General features: G+C 51.8%; 1 protein-coding gene across 9 annotated transcripts in view; it reads right to left on the reverse strand.

Moving 5' to 3' along the window:
- Positions 1-20,788, reverse strand: part of GOLGA3 (golgin A3) — a 31,812-nt gene extending 11,024 nt beyond the window's left edge. For 3 of the 9 annotated variants that reach the window (XR_004966753.1, XM_036303523.1, XM_036303517.1), the window contains exons 1-13: positions 19,695-20,788; positions 16,084-16,392; positions 13,765-14,043; positions 11,640-11,749; positions 9,168-9,823; positions 8,643-8,754; positions 8,060-8,366; positions 6,652-6,854; positions 4,781-4,918; positions 4,008-4,169; positions 3,365-3,733; positions 1,939-2,016; positions 457-735 (exon numbers count right to left, since the gene is read on the reverse strand). Coding sequence is in view for 8 of the 9 variants with exons in the window: in XM_036303523.1 (XP_036159416.1) it covers positions 457-735; positions 1,939-2,016; positions 3,365-3,733; positions 4,008-4,169; positions 4,781-4,918; positions 6,652-6,854; positions 8,060-8,366; positions 8,643-8,754; positions 9,168-9,823; positions 11,640-11,749; positions 13,765-14,043; positions 16,084-16,216 (2,826 nt within the window). In the remaining variant the exon portion in view is untranslated. Of the gene's footprint in view, positions 1-456; positions 736-1,938; positions 2,017-3,364; positions 3,734-4,007; positions 4,170-4,780; positions 4,919-6,651; positions 6,855-8,059; positions 8,367-8,642; positions 8,755-9,167; positions 9,824-11,639; positions 11,750-13,764; positions 14,044-16,083; positions 16,393-18,391; positions 18,413-19,123; positions 19,591-19,694 lie in introns of those variants that run through there. The other 6 variants (XM_036303522.1, XM_036303521.1, XM_036303518.1 and 3 more) reach the window with 6 other exon arrangements.
- Between the last annotated feature and the right edge of the window lie 148 nt (positions 20,789-20,936).

Consider the following 20,936-nt stretch of genomic DNA (forward strand, 5'->3'; position numbering starts at 1 on the left):
CTGGCTCCTGCAGCTCAACCTGCACTCACCTGGCTCCAACACTGTCTGTTCTCAAATCTCTCAGCTTGCCAGCCTCCAGCCAATCTACCCACCTGCATCCCACCTGGCCCTCTCCAGGACTTTAAAAAAATCTCACATGTCAAACAGCTTTGATCTGACATGTCCCCCATTTCTCATCTCAGGAATCGCCCCTCAGACCCAGCAGGCCTCTGCACTGAGATCTCGCTCTCCCTGCCCTCAGGCACCTTCGGCCTCACTGTCATTGCCAGCTCCACCAGGCTCCCACCTGCACGCTGGCCTCTCCTCAACCATGGGACCTGTGCACATGAACCCCAGTCCCAGCACCGCTCCACACCCCTCGCCAGCTCCCACGGCCCAGAGCTTGAAGCAGCTGCTGAAGCCTGGAACACGGGAGCCCCGCACAGCGGAGCCTTCACCATCGGCGCATCCCCAGACCTGCAGGTGGGTCTCCATCTCATCGCGCTCCCTCTGCACCGACTCCAGATGCCCTTCGAGAGCCGCCATCTGCTGCTGCACTCGGGACACCTCCTTCTGCAAGCGCGCCTGCTCCGCCTCCATGGACTTCTTGTCCCCTTGGAGCTGCATCAGCTCTTGCCTCAGCTCCTTCACCTCCGAGTCCAGCCTCTTCTTCGTGGCCTTGAGCTCGCTGATGAGCTGGTCTTTGGAGGCGGTGTCCCGCCGGTAGGCCTCCACCATCACCTGCCAGGACAGGAGCTGCAGCCAGTGTGGGCGGGCCACCCAGGGGACACTTGGCTTACACACATGCTCACCACTTACCTGGGGCTAAAAGATAACACATTTCGCCAAACCAAAGACACCATCAACTGAGACACCCCGTTATTTCGCTCCTGAACAAGTCTGGGCAAAGTGTGGAGGTGTCACGCCAGCTGCTGGTGCCTTAACCGCCTGATTCTGGCAATTCCTTCTCCGAGCTGCACTCCTGGCTGACAGGCTGTCCCTGATGATAAAGCCTACGCCCTTCAGCACGCTCCCTCAGGGGCCATCCCTCCTCAGACCCTGGGCTGGCAACGCTCCCTCATCCCTTCCACATGGATGGGCTTCACGAACACACACATACACCACGTGTGCACCACGACCTGTCAAGGCTGGGCCATGTGGCACTGTTTCAAGCATGTTAAACAGAAACTCAGCCTGTGTGTGGTGACACACACTCAGAGCATGATCCCCGTGGTCAGATGCCAACCCCACTGTGGATGCATCTGACTCTGGAGACATTAAAATGGGAGGGTGAGGGGCATGCCTCAGAGTCAAGCAAGGGCCTTTCGAAACTGAAGGAGTGTAGCCCTGGCCGGGTGGTTCGGTTGGTCGAGTGTCGTCCCACACACCGAAAGGTTGTGGGTTTGATTCCTGGTCAGGGCACATACCTAGGTTGCAGCTTCAACCCCTGGCTGGGGTGTGTAAAGGACGCGGCTGATCTTTCTTTCTTCTTTCTCTTTCTCTTTCTCTCTTCTTCCTTCCTTCCTTCCTTCCTTCCTTCCTTCCTTCCTTCCTTCCTTCCTTCCTTCCTTCCTTCCCTCCCTCCCTTCCTTCCTTCCTTCCTTCCTTCCTTCCTTCCTTCCTTCCTTCCTTCTTCCTCTTCTTCCTCCCCTTCTTCTTCTTCTTCTTCTTCTTCTTCTTCTTCTTCTTCTTCTTCTTCTTCTTCTTCTTCTCTCTCCTCTCTCTCCTCTCTCTCTCTCTCTCTCTCTCTCTCTCTCTCTCTCTCTCTCTCTCTCTCCCACCCCCTCTCTCTAAAATCAATAAGCATATCCACTGATGAGGATTAAAAAAAAAAAAATTGAAGGCATCTAGACATTACCTTGCTCTTGATCAACTTTTTCTAGTGAAGTGATTGAACCACTTAGAAGATTGTTTTCACACACTTATTTCACATAAAGAACACCAACAACTCAACTTTACCTTCTGTTGAAGAAACTGTTCCTTTATTTTCTGCATCTGCTTTTTCAGAGAGCTGGCATCTTCCTGCAGGTGCTCCACCTACGAGGGACAGGCGTGCACAGTGTTACTGAGGGCTCCAGGAGGGCCCTGTGCATACGGACACGTGTGCCCAGCTGTTACTGAGGGCTCCAGGAGGGCCCTGTGCATTCGAGGGACAGGCATGCACGCTAGTCCCTAAGTCAGGGTGGGAAAGACAGCTTCCAGTGAGACAGGAAAACCACCACCACTTCCTATGCACTATTTTTAGAATAATTATCTTATCTTAATCTAAGGTATAGCTACCAGCGACTTGGTTAATAATAATACAGGTGAAACTCGGACATGATCAATAATGCTTAGAACCAACAAATGTCTCCTCCAGAGCTTTCCAAGTGTCAGCTGATGTCCCTCTTAGTAAGTCAGTAAACTCAAACTCAAATTTATCAAAAGGCTCTAACTAGTTTGGCTCAGTGGATAGAGCATCGGCCTGCAGACTGAAAGGTCCCAGGTTCGATACCGGTCAAGCGCATGTACCTTGGTTGCGGACACATCCCCAGTGGGAGGTGTGCAGGAGGCAGCTGATCAATGTTTCTCTCATCGATGTTTCTAACTCTCTATCTCTCTCTCCCTTCCTTTCTGTAAAAAATCAATAAAATATATTTTAAAAAAATTTATCAAAAGAATCCGCACAATTCCTGTAACTACGCCCCTGCTGGTTTGATGCACTGCCTCCGCATCTGTCCTAGAAAGTAACTTAGCGTGGTCACTGTCTGCAGAGAAAACAGTCTCCCTCGATTTTACTTCCCAAAGGAACATGTCATTGTTTTCTCATCCTGTTGCCTATGGGGTGGAATCAGAAGACAAAATTATGCCCTGACACCAACCCTACTTCCTGCACACCTTGCAGCTTCCTTGCTCTGTCTGTATTTTTAATGTTCGCCTGCATCCAGTCATGCCAGCTGTTGGCATAAGGCTCCCAGGTGACGGTGCTAGGTCAGGTTCACACACCCAGACACTCAGGCTGTCTGCCCACTTCGCCCATTGACACAACAGTCCTGCCACTGTGTCCTGTGGGTCCCACCACTCAGGCACACAGGATGGAAAAGACAAAAGTTCCACACAGCATTCCCGTCTGAGTTGCCTGTCATCCAGGGGCAGAACTGTGTTCCTGGCAGGTTACTTCCAAGTCCAAACAGACCGTTTCCTGGCTCTGAGCACCCAGTGTCTGACGCAGGCCCACAGCTCACCATCAGCGGGAGTGGGTCCTTCCTCAGCTAAGCCCTGGGCCCAGCCCTGGACACACTTTGATTTTACAAAACAAGGGGTTCAAGAAAGAACCAAACCACAGCACCGATACTCGCACGCGTGGGCGCCATGCGTACAAAACGAGGGCGATGGCGCGCGTTACCTGGCTGGACTTGATGGCTAACTCCTGTCTCAGCTGCTCCAGGATTCCTGACGTTTCCTCAGCACCTTCTTCCAAGCTTCTGACTCCTCTGTCGAGTTCCTCCCCGCTGCTCCTGGCGGCCTGCAGAGCCACCTCCAAGACAATCTTCTCGTTCTGCAGGAAGCGGATGGTGTCGTCCTTGGAGGTGGCCTCGCCCTGCAGCTCCTCCAGTCGGGCCTGCAGCTCATCGTAGCGCACCTGCAGGTCACCGAGGGCCTGCTCCCGGCCCTGCAGCGTCTCCTGTGTGGAGGTGAACTGCTTCAGCAGGTCCAGGTGCTCCTGCTGCAAGGCTGCAAGCTGCTGGTCTCGCTGGTGCAGGGTTAGCTTCACCTGGAAAAGGGGCTAGACTCAGTATGACCTCCCGCTCCAGAATTTATACTGCTCCCCTGTTCCGGTTTTAGAATATCTGCATGGACACTGTGCAGGCAGTCTTCTGTACGTAAAGGCCTGGCATACAAGAACACTCACAGAAGCACAGCTCTGATGATGGGGCATTCAAATGAATTTGATAGACAGACCAGCACTAATGCTCATGGTGAGGACAGCCACAGGAGGCCAGTGTGTGTGGCCCAGGCCCTTGGGCGAGGCCGTGGCAGGTGCTTGCCTCCTCTAGCTGCTGCTCCAGGGCTGCTGCTGAGGCTGCCATCTTCTGCAGCTGCTCCTTCTCCTCCTCGAACTCCTCTAGCCTCCTCTGCAGGTCCTCCTCCACCATTGTCTTTGCCTCTTGAATCTGCACAAAGGCAGCTTCTTGGTCCAACATGTCAGCCTGGGCCCGGAAGAGAGAATATTTTAAAAAGAAGGATAAACTGATGGCCACAGCAGACCAAGCACGAAAACCCACCACGCGGTGAGAGGCCCAGGCCACATCCCCGGCTGTCCATGACCTGCACACGGAGGAGCCACGGGCCACTGGGGTGGAAGGCAGCCGCCCTCTCCGACTGCCGCGCGTGCTGGAGGGCTGAACAGTAGCGCAGGCTGCGTGCTCCGAGACAAGAGCACTGACCACCGCTAGGCTCTCCAATGCTCTCAGACACATGCTGTACTAAGCTCCTTCTGCTCTGCCCACGCTCTGCCCAGCACCACCCTCCACGGGGCTGAGCACTAGGACCCAGGCCACTGAGGGTCAGAGGAGAGGAGATACCACTGACCATTCAATGAGAACGTGAGGAACTGAATTCGCACGTCTCACCATGGCAGGTTGTTCAATATTTTAAAGACATACAAATGTACATATAATATTAATGTTTACGTGTACATGTGTATTTATATATTTTCTTATTCTTGACCAGTGCCTGGAAAAACAAGCCCAATCCAAAACAACACACCACCCAAAACAGAACCTCCACAGGCCCGGGCTGCAGGAGGTGCGGGCCTCACCTCAATGCCCTGGAGCTGCAGGGCGATGCGCTCCTTCTCCTTGATGGACCTGTGCTGGGTTTCTGTCAGCTGCTGGGACAAGGACACATTCTCAAGTTTCAGGTGCTCCAGGAGGCCCGTCTGGGTCATCTGTCCAACCTGCAAAGAAAAAGTAAGATGGGAAGTTGCTGGATTTCAAGTATAAGTCCCCGAGGACACCAGTGTGAGGGTCTCTGCCCAGCGGTGGCCCCCAAGGGGCTGCTCCCTGGATCCCACCACACAGGCCTCCCTGCCCACCCTCCTGCCAGCCACCTTGACACCAGGGCCAGGGGTTTCTGTGCGCCTCAGAGGGGCAGGCTGGCAGCCCAGAAGCCAGTGGTCATTCCCCCAAGAATGTGGAGTTTGTGGTGAGACCTACACAGAAGTTCCCACTGAAGGGGCATCTGTGAGCCCCTAAAGCGAGGGGCCTTCAGCTGGACGCAGGTGCAGCTGGCGCTGTAGGTCTGCCCCTCAGGTGAACTGACCACCTGTGACCAGGCACATTTCAGTGTCTGACTGTCCTGACATACCAGGCTGACCCAGCCATTCCCGGGAAATAACACTGGCAATCCAGCCTAGAGTCTGACCCAGGCCATCAGTCAGGCCTCCTCTGACCACTGTCTCCTCGAGAAAAAGGAGCCCAGCTTTAAACACACTGGTGCCCAGAGGAGGGGTCAGGAAAGAGCAGTCCAGAGGACACATGGTCTGCACCTGGACCTTGGAGCACGTCACTTCCAGATCCAATAGGAACACCCCTTGGACAGGGTCTCCGTGGGAGTGCCCGAGCAAGGGAGACGCCATGTGCTGTGAGACGCCATGTGCTGGGACCGTGTCTCGAGGCAACAACAGAATACAGACCACCCCAACTCTCCTCCCTGCTGGACAGTCCCGAGAACACGTCTATGTTCCCTGGACAAGGGGGCAATGCAGTGAACACCCTAATTAGGGAATGCTGAGCCTGGGTCCCAGGGGAATTTGACAAAAGCAGTTACATTTCTCAAACGGCCTGGATTGTTCCAGTTTTTATCTTCCAAACTCCATTTCTGACTTTTGTCATTTACATAAATCTGGCTTATTTATTAACTTGTAAAATGATTTATTTCTAAATATATTGTAAGCAGAACCAATGCTTGTCTGTGTGGTCCTTTGGCTTAAACGTGTAATGTAAATTTAAGAAAACTTCTATTTTGTGCATGTGTATACTTCAGTGTTTTTAAAAAGGAGAACTGGGTAGAATGAGAATTTCTCCTCCTCTATTTGAGAAATACAGCGAAATTAAAAAGAAAAAAGAAGCCTGAGGCTGAAGGAGGCATCCTTATGAGCAACCCAATTAGTCCAAAGCACTGAGGTTCGCAGCCAAGTGCGTTCCCGCCACTTCCTGGCTGTTCCGAGGCCTCCAGAGCAGAACTCGGCCCAGAGGGAGCGGCCAGTGAGTGTGCAACTGTGCTGGTTCCTTCCCAAAGCAAAAGGGAGGAGCACCCGGTCCTTCTCCAGCTGCGCAGAGAAGCCATGCGCGCTCGGTGCGTGTCAGAAAGAATGTCACAGGAGGGCAGAGACCAGGTGGATGTGGATTTGAGATGGTTCACAGGACAGAAGGCGCCCTCACAGGGCAATGAGTCAGCAGTCAGAACTAGGAACACAGGATGTTCCAGAGAGGGACATTTCTAGGGCCTAAAACCCCCTGGTCACAAAGATGCTTACTGTGTAGGGTGGGTGTGGGATATGTGAGTTGTTAGCAGATTTTTAAAACATGCATCTGTGAACTCTAAAAGCAGATGTCTTTTTAATTTAGTGAAAAGCAGTGGCTCCACACGGGACATGAAGGTGAGCTGCCCAGTGCTGTGGGGCCATACCTGGATGTGGGCCATCTCGCCCTGCAGTCTGACCCGGGCCTCCTGGGCCAGGGCGAGCTGCTGCTGGTACCACTGCCTGACGCTTTGCAGAGACGCGATTTCCGCCTGGGATGTCTTCAGCCTGCTGGTGAGCGTTGTGCGCTCCAGCTGCACTTGCCGCAACTGGCTCTGCAAGGCTGTCATCTGCTGCCGGAGGTCGTGCACTGGAAGCAAGAAAGCACAGCGCTCAGAGCAGCCCACAGCAGGAGCCCGCAGCTCCGCATGGATGTCCAGGTCCGTGTGGCTTCTCTGAAGAGCAGGGACCCAGCCCATCCGAGCCTGGGTGCTGAGCTACAGCTCCTAGGGGTACAGGGTTAGGTTCTGGCCATGACATTTTGTCAACTGGTTCTTGTCGTGTGTGTCTGTCACCTACATGATTCATGAGCACCACGACTCATGTGGAAGGAAGCTCACCTAACACACATTTTCTCCACTAAACACATCACAGCCTCCTCACACTTAGGAACATCACAGTGTTTCAGGTTCTTTTAAAATAGCAAGTCACATAAAAAAGTAAAAAATGCAAAAAACATGTCATTGTGCCTCATGTGAGTAGGTCTGTTCGCTGCCCAATGAGCTCTAGACAGGTTTCCTTAAGTGCCTTGCAACTCAGAATTATACGATTATTTTTGTTTTCAGAACTTTCTGGATTTTGTAAGTTTCTTGAGGGACTGTGTATCATAGAATGCCCGAAACTAGGAAAGTCTACTGTGTTGTTTCTCAGCTGGTGCATTCTAGCATCAGGATAAAGCCCTTGTGACAGCAGCCTGTCCCTTTTCCTTAGGTGCCATCAGCCCTAATACCTAGTGTCACACGCTGAGAGACATGGCCCTTCCCAGCAGCCCCACCAGCCGCTCCCAGTTCCCAGGCAGCTGCTCTGCCAGCAGAGGCTCATCTACGCAGCCTGCACGGGAAGGTCTGACATTCGGCCTACACCGAGATGCCCTGAGCGGGCATCTGGGAACTGGGCATCCTGTGAAGCGCTCCCAGGTGCTCTATGTATGGCCTGCCGCCCAGGTTCCCTGGACTCCACTATTCCACATGTCATTCCACGGTAATCGATCCCCACAGGGATCCAGGTAGAATCACCGCTGAACGAAAGGTAGGTCTGTACGTATTTTAAATCAGACCTGCTATTCTGTGGAACAAGCAGGCGGCTCCAGCCCCACCACGGTGGACTCTACAGGCAGAGTGAGTGGAAAGGCCAGCCTCTAAGACCTAGGCACCCCCATGCGAATGCGGAAAAGTGGGCACCTTGTGTGCAAATCAGAAGGGAATACAACCCACAGCACATTCGCATGACAACAGGCCGGCCCTCAGAGCAGGGTTCTGAGGTGCACCCCGCCGCCAGATCAGGCCGCACACGCACCTGTGCTGTCCTTGCTGAGCATGCTGCTCCGCATCTCCTCCACTTTGGCCAGGAGCCGCTGGTACTGCTCCTCTGCCACCTGCAGGTCGTGGTGGGAGGACGAAAGGCTGGCGTTCTTGGCCTCCAGCGTGTTCTGCAGGTCGCTCATTGCCTGCTCCAGGTCCCAGCAGGACTGCTTCAAGGTGTCCACCTCCGAACTGAGCGCGTCCTGCTTCCGCTGGCTGCTGTGGCTGTGCTCCTCCTGCGCCTGCAGCCGCGTGTTCAGGGCGGCCAGCTGCGCCTGCAGCTCCGCCTTTTCCTTAAGTGCCTGGAAAGATCGTCAAACAGCCACACTAACTGTCAGGAAATTAAGTCCCTTCCACCCTGTGCATTAAGAAGGCTGCCACACCAACCAGTGAGGCAAAGAAAGGTGTCGACAGGTGAGCTCTCCAGGAAAGTACCACGTTTTCAAACTATCCAGGGGTCTGCCATGACAGTTACCCCAGAGAAGGCGGAACTGCAACTTATTCATAAAGACGAGTGTAACTCCACCCAACGACCAGGAAGCACACGGCACACAACACATTCACCAAACCCCCCTTACCTGACTAGCCTCTTGCGTTAAGGCTTCCAGCTGTCCTTCAAGTCTCATTTTTTCTTTAAGAACCTGCAACATCTCATCTTGAGTTTCAGCCACAGAACCTTCCATGGACACGCTGGAGGAAAAGGCACAAAGGATCAGGTGGTGGGAACACGAGTGATCATTACCTTTACATTTGTCCATACTCTCCAAACCTCACACACCCTTGGCTATTCTCCCCCAAAGGTTTAAAATAAACAAGTACAAAGATTCCAGTGGAGAGCTGCCAGGAAACACTCCCCCCGCAGTCAGGCATGTTCAGCCCCACATGGCTGGAACTCCCTTATAGAGAGGTGAGCCAAGCACCTGAGCCCTTTTAGAGGCAGGTCTAAAGAAATGCTGGAAGACAGGATGTCCTAGTAGTGCAGACGATGGCAGAGCAGCTCTAATTCCATTTTTACAAAGACAGATTTAAAATGTTAAGGACTAGGGATGAGTTAAGTGTTTTGGTCACTGCACTGGTGAGCGGGCCGTGTGCACAGCGCCCACCTGCTGCAGATGCTGTCCGTCCGGCTCCGTGTCTCCCCATTGACCTCTGGGTCCCGGTCTCGATGCTCGGCTGCAGCGGCCTGGAGGACATCCGTGATGGACGGGAACTGGCCCAGAGAACTGGAGGCAATCTCCTGGCCGTTGATCACATAGGATGCTTCACGCGTGCCTGCGCTGTTCACCAGAAGGCCGTGCACCCCCCGGGTGGAGACGCCGCTGTAGGAAGAGCTGTCACTCTCATTCCCATCAGCCTCAGAAATGTTGTCTCCAGGAAGGGATGAGTTCTCCAGGTCATCGGCTTCAGGACACAGGCTGACCTCAGACACCACTGACGTCATGCTGCTTCGGTTCTGCTTCAGGGAGCCCCTAGCGGAGTCTGTGGCCAGAACATTTCCACCCGAATTCCCAGCATCTGAGTCTTCAGTTCTGTAATCAGCCAGGGACCGAATTTTGCTTGATTTGGAACTTTTTTTCTCCTTAGAATGTGCTAGGTGCCTTAAGCTGCCCACCTTCGGGCCCCGAGGCACACTGGTGCGCAAGAAGGAATACTCCTTTGTCATCGCCACAGTGCTGGCCCTTGGTAAGGCTTCTGGGTTCAACATAAGCTCAGGATCCAGTGTGCTGAAAGGTCTCGTTTTAGTTGCAGGTTGGCTGGACTGAGAAGGAAAGAAAGGCGCGATGATTATGTTTGAAATTGACAACAGCATTCAAGATGTGCCACCCAGAAAGGATGCACGAACGACGTTCCCTCCCCGTGTGTGCCCCCCACCCCAGCCCGCTGTGCTCTGCAGCCTCACTGTCCTGTCACCAGCAACCATCCAAACACAGCCGTCAATGACTGTGACTTCTTTACCATTAAAAACACCATCAGCAAGTCCTTCCTCCTCACCCCTCCTTTACAGCGCGTTCCTGGCTACATTCTGTTTGTGCTTTTAGATAAGCTTTACATTTTCTTCGAGTTATAAAAAGCAGTCCTGTTGAGTTAGAACTACCTTACAAGTATAATTACTTCAAGGATAATGAGCTATTTCCCTCCATTTATTCGTAACTGCTTTCAAAGGAAGTTACATAGTGTTCATCTAGATTCTAAACCACTTTTCTGCCATTTTAATCTAATGCTTAGATACTTTATCTTCTTCATTATATTATCTTTTCCCACTAATATTATAATTGGTTTTATAAGGTAATTATTGTTTGTTGTTTTTTTTTTTTTTAAATATATTTTATTGATTTTCTACAGAGAGGAAGGGAGAGAGATAGAGAGTTAGAAACATCGATGAGAGAGAAACATCGATCAGCTGCCTCCTGCACATCTCCCACTGGGGACGTGCCTGCAACCCAGGTACATGCCCCTGACCGGAATCGAACCTGGGACCTTTCAGTCCGCAAGCCGACGCTCTATCCACTGAGCCAAACCGGCTTCGGCAAGGTAATTATTGTTTTAAAAAATATATTTTTTATTGATTTCAGAGAGGATGGGAGAGGGAGAGATAGAAACATCAATGATGAGAGAGAGTCACTGATCGGCTGCCTCCTGCATGCCCCCCACTGGAGATCAAGTCACAACCTGGGATGTGCCCTTGACCGAAATCAAACCTGGGACCCTCCAGTCTACAGGCCAATGCTCTATCCACTAGGGCTTGATTTTTTTTTTTAATATATTTTATTGCTTTTTTACAGAGAGGAAGGGAGAGGGATAGAGAGCCAGAAACATCGATGAGAGAGAAACATCGATCAGCTGCCTCCTGCACACTCCCTACTGGGGATGCGCCCGCAGCCAAGGTACATGCCCTTGACCGGAATGGAACCTGGGACCCTTGAGTCCGCAGGCCGACGCTCTATCCACCGAGCCAAACTGGTTAGGGCGGGCTTGATTTTTAATACTTGTACTTTTAAACCAAATTCCTGAACCCTAATTACTTTAATAATCATATATTTTTATAAATTTATAATTTTTAGCTCATTCTCTAGAGCACGGGTGGGGAACGTCTGCCATGGTATCATTTGTTCTGGCCCTGCCAAGGCATTAGGGGTGAGTTAATTAAAGGGTGGACCAAATAGAGCGGGCTCGTGTTTAAGTGGATAATTTTGCACGGCCCGTGAACGTTGTGGTGAATGCCCGAATGGCCCTGGGCAGAAGCCTGCCCTAGAGTTTCCCGAGGCATCCCCAGCACATGGAGCCAGGACTGGCCGGCTGCTCAAGCACAGACAGCATGCTGCCCACCCAAGCGCTGGCTGTCTCTTCTTCCCAAACAGCAGACTGAAGGTTGAAATGTGCTTGTTTCAAGGGAAGAAGAACCAGAGGCGGGAACTGGGGCGCTGCTGGAAATTCCCCAAAGGGTGGGAACCAATGAGAGAAAGACCTTTCCAGAGAAGCACAGAGAAGTAAAGGCAGGTCCCGGAACGACATCTGACTAATCATGGCCTGTGACACACAAGTTCCCCATTAGTTTGCTCGAGAGCAGGACTCACTCGCTCCTGCTGGCGCTTCACCCTGTACTGCGTGAGCTGCTCCTCCAGCCGCCGCCGAGCCTGAAGTCGGACCTGCTCCTCCTTCTCCAGCGACAGCGAGGCCTCTGAGCCTGGGTGGGGAAACAGCCACTTAGAAACTCAGAAAGCACAGGGCACAAAGGACAGAACAGCAGCTTTGCTGTCATTTTAATTAATAATATGATTTAGCTTCTAAACAGTGCATGCCGTCTAGTTTGAAAGCCTACTTCCAGATTAAAAAAAAACACAAACGTGAGCCCTGGACTGGGCACTGGTGGCGCATAGGACCTGTCTCATAAAAGATGCTGTGGGCATGCCCAGGGCTGGGGTCCCTACAGCATCCAGAGGGTACAATAGGACACGGGGCCCCTTAGTAACAGAAGAACTGAACTCAAAAGTCGGTGCCCATGGTGGCCCTCCTGGAGCTCTAACTCTGATCTCTGAGGTTAGAGGAACCAGTAAGAGCAGTCGTGATGGAGTGACACCCAGTCACGTGAGTGTATCACACCAAACGTGCTTTCTTTATGCAGTTACATCTGGAGATATAATTTTATCCACAGCTTACCTAAAGTCCTGCAATAACAAATCATGTTATACTTTTGGCCAATAACAAAATTTAAACTATCTAAACCCAAACGTTTTACTTTGGGTAATAAAGGGTGAAGAATGAGTGCAATGGTACAAGTCACAGGTTTCTGTCACGTAAGCAGACAGGTATGTGGGACACTGAGGGAAATACGCTGCTGATGAGAGCAGATAAATGTCCTATCTTAACCACTTCATAGACAACACACCTTCAGATGCAGAAGATAAGCAGCTCTTGTTTTAAATAACCCCTAAGACCTGAGCAATGGAATTCCAGTTACTCCACTGCAAATTCACCAACGCCATTACTAATTTGTGCACTTATCAGACGTCTGGTGCTTTTCTCAAGGCTAAGTGGTCCGGATGGCAGAAACCCAAAGGCCTGTGGCTGCAGGCAGGGAACCCAAATCTGCAAACTCCACACCAGGGACACAGCCTGAAAGTCAGGGTCATGAGCGAACACTCCCAGGAAGGGAAGCAGGTGGCCACAGGTCGCTGCCACATGGGCCCCTGAGCTCACATCCCTCAGAGCAGGAATCCAGGCTTTTACATGTCTCTTGGCTTAAATGTTGCCAATGAGTTTCCAGAAATTTTAAAAATATACTATGCCCTTAATAAAATAATGCCTGTGAAGAAAAAGGCAAAGAATCCAAAAGAAAAATGGGCTGAACATATCCACTGACAATTCACAGAAAGGACTGACCAAATGGCCAACAGGCCCTCCGGTCATCAGGCAAGTGCAAGGTTCACGATACAGTCACCAGGAAGCACCAGGCGCACCCACCAGACCAGTGGAAACGGAGAGGAACGTGTCTGGGTGCCAGAGGGGTGGGCGGCAGTGAGCTTTCTCGGGTCCTCATGGCGCGGCTACAGGACCCCTCGTGATGGGAATAAGTAAACACGCCTGCTGCTTCGGACCAAGAAGCCTGCTCTTGGGAGACAGCCCGAGACGACCCGGGCAGGTCACATGGCAGTGCTGAGGAAGCAAACACGCCATAATGGGAGCAACACAGTCGCGTTTAAAAAAGCAATGACCCCAACCCTGGCTGCTTACAGAGGCCTATGTAGGGTCATGTGAGAACAGGGGTATATGGCCCCACTGTGTGCAACTGTATGTCTGGGTATGAAAAACAAGTGTTAGACAACGGCCTAGAGGTTTCTTGGCCTCACAGGCTGCCAGTTTGTGACTTATTCATCCCAAAACCCCCAGGGATCAGCTCAAAATCAACGTTGATTAAAATAATTCATCAAAGAAAGCTTTCAAAGTGTAACTGTTGAGACTAATTCCCCACAGGCTGCCTGCTCACCACCCAGGATGACAAAAGGCACACATAGGCCCTTTAAATCTGGACCTGGAGTCCCACCATGAACATCGGACCATGAAGATGTGTACTCTCTCTCTGAAATGGAGTCTCTTAATAAATGCACAGTCCATTGTGACCAAACAGAATGCCCCTGGAGGTGGTGACTGACGGGCGCTGGGGAGGGTGGAGAGGGGGAGAAGGCGGGGTCGGATGCTTACACAGTTGCGTTTCTTGCAAAGGAAGACTGAGTCTGAGAGACTGCAAAGCTTCTTTTCTAACACTGCCCTCAGCACTAGTCCCCTGAGACTTCCTTAGGTTGTCATGGAAACCAGCCACACCTGGAGGCGCATCAGGACCCACTGGGCTCTTGGTGGGACCGAGAGCCGACGGCGGGCCTGGGAGCTGTGGCATCGGCCCATTCTGACAGGCGTCCCCCTCGCTGGGCCCGTCTGGGCTTTCTCCTTCATCCATAGCTCTGTCCACCTCGGCGCTGGCACCTGGAAGAGAGGGCATGCTGGGCCATCCGATGACAACAACCCAACCAGGTCATTTTGCAGATACGCAGCTAAAAGGACGAAGGAGAACCCAGCAACGTAAGCATGAGCAAGCTCAACACCCTACATCAGTTCACTCTGGGAGGAAAGCAGGCCCTGGTTGCCTGCATGGGCAGGGATGTGGGACAGGTTGCCCCACCATTCAGAGCCCACCACCCTCATCTGTGGAATGCCCTCACCTCACACTTGGAAGAATTTAAGTATCATTTCCTTTTCATTCAAACAAGACCAATGAGAAATCTTGTGAGTTTGTGTTAATAAGACAGCAAATGAAAACAAATGCTTAAAACATAGCTGACCGTGTTTCTGCTAGGGGTCGGGAACCGCGGTGCTAATCAGAGCCACAGCCTCACAGTCATTTCAAAGTATACGTTCATCCACCAAAATGAGAATCTAAAGCAAGCGGTGGATTCGCTGCTCAGAATGGTTTCGGCAAAGTTGAGCCCCAAACCTGTGCTTCTGCTTAAGGAGCACCCGTGAAGGCAGGAGCCCAGGCTCATCCAAAGATGACAATATACCCACGTGCCAAGCTCAGTTCCTCCCACAGACACTTGTTAAACATGAACTTCAACCTATTTCCTCACTCAAAGGAAAATAGGAAGGGACTTCCTACAATTAAACGACTGTAGTCTTTCCCTGCCCCTTATACTGGTGGGCCAGCCAGAGGGAGTTCAAGAACCAATGTGGCCTGTGGAGGAAGGGAGGGGCCTATGACATAGCCTTTGGCCCAAGTAAATTTAAAATGGGTTTCTGTCACTTAAAATGTGAGTCCCAACTAATACAGCTACTTACAGCGATGCCTCCCTAAAAGTAAAACCAGAATACAAACAGATGCCTCAGACACAAAGCAGAGCAAGGGGACCCATCCACGGCAAGACCCTAACACCAACAGGCCGGTGTCGGCGCCCTCAGAAGACCCCGTCAGCTTCACTGTGTGTATGTGGAGGGTGGGGGTCCTACATTTCAGATACAAGTCAAGCAGGTTAATACCACTTTCTGATGAGTTCACAGATCTGGGAGTCTCAAAAACTTTACTGTTTATATAACAAAGTAATCACTGAGCATCATATTGTACTTTTGAAAATATCTAGAAATGAGAAGGCCCAATAAATAACTTTGTTTCCAAACACAGGCCTCATTATGGACAAACAGCAGTGACGACGTCGCTTTCCCACCTGCTTATGCTTATTTTATGTGGGCCACTTCCTCCAGCCCCCACGACGACCCTGAGAGGCAGGTTCCACTCATCTTCCCTTCACACAAGAGGACAGTGAGGCTGAGATCAATTACGGACCCTCCGGAAGGCCTGCTGCACTTCGTGGTGGTTCCAAGGGCCGGCTCCCCCTGTGTCCCCCTGTGGGATCCTCGGTCTTGGGCCCACGCTGTCACCAGCCTCACTCAGCACTTAGAAGCAGTAACCAGCAAAGCCATTTTAGGGCTCGAACATGGTTTTCAAGAACCATAGTGCAATTTCTGCTACTAAAGCAGTACTCTATAATTTTCAAGCACACACTGCACTGAGCATCCTGAGAATGGGGTATAAAGACTCAGTGAATAATTCACCCCTGTACTTCTGATGAACAAAAAACCCACCAGCTAACATGCAAATGTGGTCGCATAATCCTTAGATCACTACTGGACTGTTCTGGATCCGTTAGTAAAATTCTGGCAGCCAACCAAACAAAAAGGTAGAACACTAGGTCGGGAATAATGATGTGTGAGAAAGACCCACAGAAACTTTAAGAGAAGTCACTGCAGCCCCTCCTTGCTGGGGCAGAAAGCGGGGCAGTTTCTGTTCGGTTTAACAAGCATGGTACTTGATTTAAAGATGGCATCAACTAAGAAAGACACTCATCTGATACTAAAAACACGTTTTAAAGGAAAAGTTCATTATCGTCTTAAACACCACAGTCTTCCTCTAAAACGCAAGCTGATCCACATCTTCTGTTTAAAGGCAGTGTCAGCAGCACACAGGTGACTTACGCTGGGCTTCATCCCACTGGTCAGGTGGCGCCGGAGGGCCCAGGGGCTGCTGGAGGGGTTCAGGACGGGCTGAGGTGCCACTGCAGGATCCATCTTCCAAGACGCCACCCTGCACGGCCGACACTCCATCCATGGTCAGGACGACTCAGACTGGGCTGACACTCGGGAGCTGCACGGGCGCTGCTGGCAGGCTTGGTTCTGCCATCACCAACAGTCAGGATCCCCGGGGAAGGACGGCACTAGGTTTTCCATTTTCAAGAGATGTAACGTCTTATAAACGACTTGAAATCAAACCAAGTAATACGATACCTAAGAGGAGGGAAAATAGGAATAAAATATTATAAAACTTCATTGTCAGATTTGAAGTAACAATTCCAAGATTCACATTTGCTTCCTAATTTGCATCTGTGTAAGAAACACACAAATTTATTCATTCAACAAAAATCCTGAGTGCCTACAATATCCTAGGTTTTGAGAATAACATGCTGAACCAGCCACACCTGGGCCTGCTCCTGAAGGCGCTTACTGTCATTACTGGTGCTGGCCAAAGACCGTCTGCCAGGACAGAGAAGAGCCATCAATGGCTCTGTAATTACCACAGGTGGCCACTGAGCTGGGGGTGGGGTTTGAGGAACTGAGTTTTCACTTATTAATTTTATTTACTACTTATTGCCTATAAACTTAACTAATTTGGTGTAAGTAGCCACATGTGGCCAAGTACTTCTGTGTAGGACACAAGCCTAAGGGCTCAGAGGACTCCCCCTGCAGACCTGGCATGAAGGTGCCAAGGCCACTGCTGAGAGCCAGCTGTGGGAACGGGGTCACTGTCCTGTGTGGGGAAGCACGGGGTCAAGGACGCGGAAAGGCAGCCACTGTGGAATGGGCACAGAGAGAGCATCTCACAGGAGGAGACCAGCATCGTTTAGCCCATCCTGTGAGGCTAAACTTAAGAGAACAAACTTTGCCCAGTTTGGCAACTGGTTATCGCTTGTAAAATGGCTGAGGATACTCTTTTGTTTCCTTGTTAATCCTCACCCGAGGATATTTTTCCCCATTTATTTTTAGAGAGAATGAAAGGAAGGGAGGAAGGAGGACTGAGAGAGAAAAACATTGACTGGCCCCCTCCCACAGATGCCCCTACAGGAGCCGGGAATTGAACCCAAAACCCCCCAGTATGAGGGCTGATGCTCCAACCACTGAACTATGCCAGCTAGGACATGGCTGAGGATATCATTGCCGAGTTTCCTTGTCAACAGATAAGGTGTTAGTTGTTACTCATTCTGTGAAAACGTTGGCATTTACTTCCTTTAAAGTATGTTTTAGCCCTGGCTGGTTTGGCTCAGTGGATAGAGTATCAGCCTGTGGACTGAAGGGTCCCGGGTCCGATTCTGGTCAAGGGCACATGCCCGGGTTGTGGGCTCGATCCCCAGTAGGGAGCATGCAGGAGGCAGCCGAACAATGATTCTCTCTCATCACTGATGTTTCTCTCTCCCTCTCTGAAATAAAATAAATTAAGTATGTTTCATATTATCCTATGCACTGTTTTGTGTTTCACATGTTTCAGGGCAAAAGAGATTTCTCTCCAGCTTACAAATCCCAGACATTGGGATGAGTCAGGCAGTGGTCCTCACAAGGACAGCTGACACAGGTTGCCTGCTTCTCCAGGGGCATTGACTCTGAAAATCTTCTTACCCTGTCCTGTGAACAGGCACCCCCGGGGCTTGGCACCACCTGCTCTATCCATGCAGAGTGACTAGTGATGGGAGTACAGAGACCAATACACAGAGTGAGTCCTAGGAAGCCTCCTGGACAGGCTCCAGCAGAGCCCCACCACCTCGGCTGTGAGAGCATGGGCACGTTGCTCACCACTCTCACCAGTAAGAGGGAGAGGAAAATAACACAACATTTTGCCAGGATGAAATGCAATAAGGCACAGGGTCTGTCCCATGCCCTCAAAAATGGCTATTATCATTAGTGTTATTTCCTTTCAATTGTTGCTTGTCCAGATTGATAGGTACAAACCAACTGAATATATTCTCACTTAAAGTATATAGCAATATACTTATGGCAACCAGCCAAAAAAGGGGGGCCACTTTGAATCTAAGTGATGTCATGGTTTTTATTTCCTTTTCTCACTATTCAAGATAGAAAGAGCTCTCGTTCCTGTAAAGGGTTATGTTTATAATATTAAAGGAATAATTTTAAAAAACTTTTATGGAGAGAAAGAGAGAGAGAGAGAGAGAGAGAGAGAGAGAGAGAGAGAGAGAGAGAGAGAGAGAAGCATTGATCAGTTGCCTCCTGCACACACCAGGACGGGGGATCTCACGTGCAATCCAATCCAGCCCAGCTGGTGTGGCTCAGTGGGTGCGGGTCAGTCCCCAGTGTGGGGTGTACAGGAGGCAGCCCTCTGATGATTCTCTCATCACTGATGTTTCTTTCTTTCTCTCCCTTCCTCTCTGAAATGAATAAAAATATTTTTTAGAAAACAATATGCAATCCAGGGATGTGCCCTGTCCTGGAATCGAACCCGCAACTTCCAGTGTAGAAGAGGACACTCCGACCAACTTAGCCACCTCAACAAAGCGACAACTCAGAATTTTTAAAAAATCCATGAGTCACCTGCATATGGCTTACAATGTCCCAGTGGCTTCAATCACACGGACCATAAAATCCGAGCCTCGAGTCATAAACTGCAAAGCTGCACCCTACCTGGCCCTCCTCCCAGGGCCTTTTCCTCCTTTCTCATGATGCCTCCGCACCTTCTCCACCTGAGGACGCCAAACGGCCTCCTCCCTCGGTCAGGTCCGCACCTTGCTGCTCACTCTGCCTGGAGCGCTCTCAGTCCACAACTTTGCAAGAGTTTCCCGTCTAGAGACACTGGCTCACACGTCACCTCCCCCCGCCGGCCTCCCAGACGCCCCCAGGCACCAGCCGATGCTCTCCGCCACCACGCCACCACCTCACCGACCGTCCCTGTCCCCCCAAGACAACGTGGGCTCGGCGAGGGCAGGAACAGGGTCGGCACGCGACTGACACTCACCAAACACCTGTGGACCGACGCTGAGCTGTCCACCTGCTCCACTAGGGACAACGCCCGGCCCACCTCGCTCTGGACAGTCTCCCCGCCCCGGGGAACGAGATGGAATCCAGGTGGAGGGAGGGGCCGAGAGACACACGGATTCTTGACACCCGGCCTCCCACTAACCACGCGACACCATGTGACGCCTGTCATCCTGGCGGTCCGTCGGCACCAGGGCCCAAGCGCTCCCCGAGGTCCCTGCGCGGCGCCCACAGCAACTGCGGACACCTTTGCCCCAAATCACGCCCCGTCACGCGCAGACAGCGTTCCGAGGGCCTGAGCGAAGGGCCATCCACGAAGCCAGCTGCCCCGGCACCTGCACCAGCCGCTCCCGTGCCCCCGGGCTACCAACGGTGCGGAGCGGGGCTGGCACGGGGCGTCGCCACCTCGAGAGGAGATGCGGCCCGCCCTCGGGGTCCGCCCAGGCCCCGCTGCCCCTCGCCCGTCCTCCGCCCCGACCACACCGTGACGCATGGAAGCCCCGCGCCCTCCCCGGCGGAGCCCCGGCCTGGAAGCTTTCCGCGACCCTCACCCCGGCGCTGAGGAACCGCGGCGGCAGCCCGGCCCGGCTGCTCTAGCGGAGACGTGGCCGCGCCAGAGGCGGGGTCGGATGCGGCGACAGCTTCGGCCCCCCCGGAAACAGCCCGTGCACGCTGCCTTGGTTCCGGAGGAGAGAACAACCTCTTCTCGTCAGCAGCCGCTTCTCCGGCTGCAGGGCCGGCATCGAGCCCACTCACAAGCGGCCCGAAGCGGATTTCAGAATATGAGTTTGCGGCTCTTCCCCGCATAGAGACGCAGCGTCCCGACTTGCAGGACCAACTCCGACCGGAAGCAGGGTGACTGAGCTTCCGGTGGAAGTGGCGTGTCCAAAGCTTTGGCCCCGCCCAATCTGTCAGACTGTGGGCGTGGTCACCCTCCCCGGCGGGGCCCGCTGGGGGCGTGGCTAGCAAAGGCGGAGGCAGGACCGCGGGCTCCTAGGTTCCCCAAACCTCCCAGCGCGCCAACAAAATGAATCCTGCTTCAGAGCCTAGCAACGTTTTACTTTAAACAACACACCATTGTTGGCAAATGGCAGGTTAGGAGGTTTTTTATTTGCCTATGGATATCAAATTGTTCCCGCACTCTTTATTAAAGAGACAGTCCTTCCTCCACTCACTTGCTTTGACACATTTGTCAAAAACCGGTTGGCTGCTTGTGTGGGTGTTTCCGGGGTCTCTGCTCTGTTCTGGGATCTCAGCCTATCACAGGAGCTTTGCAGAGAGCTGTAATAACCGGAAGTGTATTCTGTCCTTTTTCCTCATTGTTCTAGCTATTCTGGGACTCATGCCCATCATATAAATTTTAGAATAAACTTGTCTGTGTATACAAGTCCTTCCTGGGATTTTGATAGGAATTAGAACAAAACTATAGATCAACTTGGGAAGAACTGGTATCTTTACTATGCTGAGTCTTCCAGCCCATGAACATGGTATGCCTCTCTATATTAGGTCTCCTTCGTTTTAAGCATGATATACCAAAAGCACTTACCTCTGCTGCAGAGTGCACACACTTGCAACAAAGACATAACATAGCCTGTGGCTTCAATGTGAATCACTAGGCTATGGCTCCTTCAGGCTGAGGGATCCAAGAAACCCTGTGCCTTTGGGGTGCTCAGACCTGGGCCTGAGGGCCAGCTTGGGGGAATCTCCTTACTAGTAAGTAATAACTAGTGAAGTCTACAGCCGCCTGTCCCCGTGATGGTAAGGGGCACATCCTAACTAACAGAACAAACGTG

The sequence above is a fragment of the Myotis myotis genome, unplaced genomic scaffold (genome assembly GCF_014108235.1).
Source record: "Myotis myotis isolate mMyoMyo1 unplaced genomic scaffold, mMyoMyo1.p scaffold_m19_p_37, whole genome shotgun sequence".
In the NCBI taxonomy this organism is placed as follows: Eukaryota; Metazoa; Chordata; class Mammalia; order Chiroptera; family Vespertilionidae; genus Myotis; species Myotis myotis.